Here is a 4,890-nt window from a genome sequence, read left to right on the forward strand (position 1 = left end):
TTTGCTCCTTCCACTGAGCCAGGCCCAGGGTCTAGGGTCAAACCAACAGATGGTTCTATGGCAGTTGGCAGCCCTGACAGCAGTCTGGCCGGGATATGGGAGCGGTGAAGAGCAGGATTAATCTTCTCTCTTCCATAGGCTACTTCCGCTTCTGGCCACGGCCAATGCCTCAGCAATCACTAACAGTCTAGATTTTCTCTTCTTCTTATGACTAATTAAATCATAGAAGAAAAATGTAAGATCTTGGTGGTGGTTTCAGCTCGAAATCTCCACTTGCAATGGTGCACTTATCAACCAGAAATGTGCAGGCCATTAACATGTTCTTCTCTTCTTGGGCCTTACTCTTATTGGCCTCAGGGGTTATGCTCAATAACTGGGTTATAATAAATTCTGAAACAAAAACAAACAAGAAAAGCCACAGTCCATGGATGACCACTACTATTTGGCCAAAAGGTAAGAGCTATATCATAGAACAATGGGTGGAGAGGGAGAGTTCACCTTTCCTTGTCTTCCATTTACCTTACCAGCTTCTTCGTTATTCTCCAGTGCAATTTCCTCAGGCTGCAGTGTACCCACTTCCACAATCAATACTGTCAAGGCAGAGTCCCAAATCTTACCAATTCTGTGTTTTGGAGAAAAGTTTAGGAGTTCACAGATGTACCTGCTGGACATCCGAGAAGCCTTGGCAGTAGCAGCAGGGTGGCCAGCACAGCAGGAACATAAGGGTAGAAAAGAAAAGCAACTGGCAAGAGGAAAGTAGTTATGTTGACGCCAGAGGTGAACATGATAAATTAGAGTATTTCACAGGAAATTAGTTCTGAGAAAGAAAAGGAGGAGGAGGAAGCTTGTAGAGACACAAAGATGAGAACAATTTTTGGTTCTCTCTCCCATTCAGCTTATGGTTCCCTGCTTCTTCACCCCCTCACTTTTATCCTTATTATTTAATCAAATCTTTCACCCCATTTCTATTGTTACTTAGAGATTGTGTCCCCTGGGTGGAAATAAGCCTAGAAGAAACATCTGTTTTTTCAATTTAGATTTTGCTTTCCAACAGGTGACCTGGAAGTGGTCAGGATAATGATGATGATAGTGCTCGGCTCAGCCTGCTTCCAAAATTTCTTCCTGGGTTTGCAATTCACCTATATGATTCCTCAAACTAAATATGTCTACTTCATGTCTGTATTCCTCAGTTTCTCCATAGGTAACTGCCTGACTTCCCCAACACAGGCTTAAAGTATACTTGGCTTGAGGGTCCAACCTGTGGTTTCTGACTAATGTGACCTTCCCAGATTTTTGGCCCAGATGTAAAACTTCTGAATTGAATCAGCCACTGAAGTGGGACTGATTCTTGGGTGAGGTGCATTTGTACAGGGTGGAGGCTTAGAAGTTTGGCATATCTGGGGCTAAGATGAGCAGAAGAGACATGGCTCCTCAGAAGGGTTTTTTCTCCTTTTGTTTGGACATTAGGTACCCTTCTGCTCTCTTCGCTCCTACTGTATCAGCAAAAGCTAAAGCAAGGTCAGTCCGTATACTACTTTAGTTATAAGATCACCTGGATCATTTTCACTGCCTACCTTAGTGTCTCCTTCATTTTTTGCTCTGGTAAGTGTATTCAGGGTCTTTTATGGGTAATAAAAACTAACCTACCCTTGATAGAAGGGAGAGTGAAAGGCTGGAAAAGGGGAATGAGGAAAAAGGTACTAATCCTTGCATTTTAAAGGGTTAAAGTTCAAGTGGGCTCACTCTCTGATGAAAGTTCCTATAAGGATAGACTGGGAAATTAGGACACTGTGAAATGTTCATTATGCTTGCTTCAGAGAGCAGCTCCTTACTTCCGTGTTTTCTGCTGTGTTTCTCCCCCTCCGCATTTCTTAACCATCAAAGTTAAGACTAAGGAGAGTGGCTAATATGGATCGCTCACTTATGTGGAGAAGGACAGTAACCTGGCTGGACAGTATAGTGCCAAGGTCAGAGAGCAATGTCTAACACAAAATGTTCAGCCACCGACCATGGAGACTCTTCTTTTAAAAATGTTTTAAAATTTTATTTAGAAATTTCTAACTCAGAAGCATATCCTCTAAAAAAAAAAAAAAAAAAGAATCTTCAATTTTGTTTAGTTAAGAAGTATTTAAACTCTTCTGGTTATTTAACACTCTTTTTTTTTTTTTTTTTTGCATTTGACTTTGTTATTTATTATTACCTGAGGGCTTGCACACTGTGAAATTACGTGTTTTTTGACTTTTATATTTCAATTACAGTTGACATTTAATATTATTTTGTACAAGTTTCAGGTGCACAGCATAGTGGTTAGACATTTATATAATTTACAAAGTACTTATAGACTGGGAGATAATCTAGTACCCACCTGGCACTATACTTAGTTATTACAATATTATTGACTATATTCCTTATGCTGTACTTTATATCCCTCTGACTGTTCTGTAACTACCAGTTTGCACTTCTTATCCCTTCACCTTTTTCATCCAGCCGCCTAAGTCCTGCTCCCATCTGTTAATCATCAGTTTGTTCTTTGTATCTATGAGAATGTTTCTGTTTTGTTTATTTATTTTTTTATTAATTTGTTTTTGATATAGATGTTTCTCCTTTTCCCCCATTGACACCTTCCTCCCCATTCCCCCTGCCCCGTCCCCAGCTTTGTTGTCTATGTTCATTGGTCATTCATACATGCATATAAGTTCTGTGGTTTATTCCCCGCCCCCCAATCCCCTTTCTCTGAGGTTTGTCAGTCTGTACCCCACCTCTATGTCTCTGGGTCAATTTTGTTCAGCAGTTTGTTTAGTTCATTATATTCCACAAATAAGTGAGATCATGTGATATTTGTCTTTCTCTGCTTCGCTTGCTTTGTTTAGCATAACACTCTCTAGGTCCCTCCATGTCATCTCAAAGGATAAGAGATCTTTCTTTCTTACAGCTGCATAGTACTCCATTGTGTATATGTACCACAGCTTTTTTGTTTGTTTGTTTTTTATCCTCACCCCAGGACACTTTTTCATTCTTTGTTCAGATAGAGCAGGAGGGAGAGAGGGAGAGAGAAACATTGATGTGAAAGGGACACATCGAGCCGCCGCCACCCGCACGACCAACCAGGGCCAGGGACAAACTGCAACCAAGGTACATGCCCTTAGCGGGAACCGAACCCGGGTCTCTCCGGACCGCAGGCCAGTGCTCTAACCGCTGAGCCAAACCGGCCAGGGCTGTACCACAGCTTTTTTATCCACTCATCTACTGATGGACACTTGGGTTGTTTCCAGATCTTAGCTATTGTAAATAGTGCTGCTACAAACATGGGGATACATATATTCTTTCTGATTGGTTTTTCAGGTTTCTTAAGGTATATTCCTAAAAGTGGGATCAATGGGTCAAATGGCAGTTCAATCTTTAACTTTTTGAGGTAACACCATAGTGTTTCCATAGTGGCTGCACCAGTCTCTTCCACCAAAGCATCTCCCTTGCAAATTTCTTGGGACAGTTCAAAAGAGACCCACTGCGCTTTGGTTCAGGGTCTCTCTGCCAACACAGAGGGAAATATTTTTGTGACTCTTATTTTTTCATTGCCCTCCTTGGCTTCTCTTTTCCCCAGGAATCTTCTCTTTCCTAGAGTACAAGCAATCTGTGAATACTTGCACTTGCCAGACCACCATCACAAATTCTGCCAGAGAAAGTCAAGATACACAGCAATCTGATAGTTCTAACCAAGTCATTCCGTTACCAGAACAAATCTCAATTCCTCGTAGCATCGTCCATATGAACACTGAAGATTCAAAGGAAGGTTTTCCAAAGGCATCACAAATCCAGAAACGCCGTGTCACCTGGGCTCTATGATTTGATAACATACCACTCAATATATGCCCATCGTCCTGAGAACAGTTTTGTGTGTATGCGTTGTGTATATTTCCCGCTGTGTTGTCTGTGTTTAGCACTATGTAAATGACTGTGACATGGTTGAGGTCTGTAAAAAATCCAGAATATGGCTTTTAAAAAATCCCTGTCTGTTGTTACTGTTTGAAATATAATAAATATTATATAACTAATATTTACTGTATTGTTAATTATACACATCACAAAAATTTAGAGTAATATATAATACCTTTGTTTTTGTATATTTTGTGAAATATTTCATTCACGAAGAACACAAAATAATATAATAAAGAACCTGTACACACATCACCCAACTTTATAAAATTTATTTATTTACTATTATTTTTTTATTTTTTATCCTCACCTGAGGACATTTTTTTCAGATAGAGTAGGAGGGAGAGAGAGAGAGAAACATTGATGTGCAAGGGACACATTGAGTGGCTGCCACCCACACAACTCAACCAGGGCCAAGGACAAACTGCAACCGAGATACGTGCCCTTAGTGGGAACCAAGCCTGGGTTTCTCTGGACCGCAGGCTGATGCTCTTACAGCTGAGTCAAATCGGCCAGGGCCCAACTTTTTAAAATTTTAACATTATGCCCTATTTGCTCTATTTTCTTTTCATTTTTTTTCAATTATAGTTGACATTCAATATTATTTTATATTAGTTTTATGTATACAGTATAGTGGTTAGACATTAATAAAATTTATGTGATAAGTCTATATTATATTTACCAATGCCATGCCAGTAAATTCAATAAAAAAAGTTTTTAAAGAAAAGTAAAACAAAACAAAGCAAAAAAAGTAGAAAATTTATGGTACGTAAATACTGAAAAACACACACACACACACACACACAAATTCGGATATGTCCATATTAATTTAGATGAAGTGAACTTTAAAGGTATAAAGATCATTTTATAAAGATCAAAGGGTCACTTTAACAGGAAAATATTAAAATCCCAAATTTATGTGAACCTAGTAAAATAGCTTCAAGATACATGAATTAT

General features: G+C 39.2%; 1 protein-coding gene across 1 annotated transcript; it reads left to right on the top strand.

Moving 5' to 3' along the window:
- The first annotated feature begins 278 nt into the window (after positions 1–278).
- On the top strand, positions 279–3,843 carry TMEM225 (transmembrane protein 225). Its single transcript, XM_036276194.1, has 4 exons — positions 279–453; positions 1,055–1,201; positions 1,468–1,602; positions 3,602–3,843. The coding sequence occupies exons 1-4, from the start codon at positions 279–281 to the stop codon at positions 3,841–3,843; spliced, it is 699 nt and encodes a 232-aa protein (XP_036132087.1).
- Positions 3,844–4,890: the final 1,047 nt, after the last annotated feature.

Source organism: Molossus molossus, unplaced genomic scaffold (genome assembly GCF_014108415.1).
Source record: "Molossus molossus isolate mMolMol1 unplaced genomic scaffold, mMolMol1.p scaffold_m16_p_22, whole genome shotgun sequence".
Taxonomy (NCBI): domain Eukaryota; kingdom Metazoa; phylum Chordata; class Mammalia; order Chiroptera; family Molossidae; genus Molossus; species Molossus molossus.

What these genes read in the sequence shown, in the direction of transcription:
- TMEM225 (XM_036276194.1), top strand. Translation starts at nt 279, where the DNA reads ATGGTGCACTTATCAACCAGAAATGTGCAGGCCATTAACATGTTCTTC. An exon ending in ATTCCTCAGTTTCTCCATAG is followed by an intron (nt 1,202 to 1,467) that starts GTAACTGCCTGA and finishes TTTGGACATTAG; the next exon opens with GTACCCTTCTGCTCTCTTCG. An exon ending in CTCCTTCATTTTTTGCTCTG is followed by an intron (nt 1,603 to 3,601) that starts GTAAGTGTATTC and finishes TCTTTTCCCCAG; the next exon opens with GAATCTTCTCTTTCCTAGAG.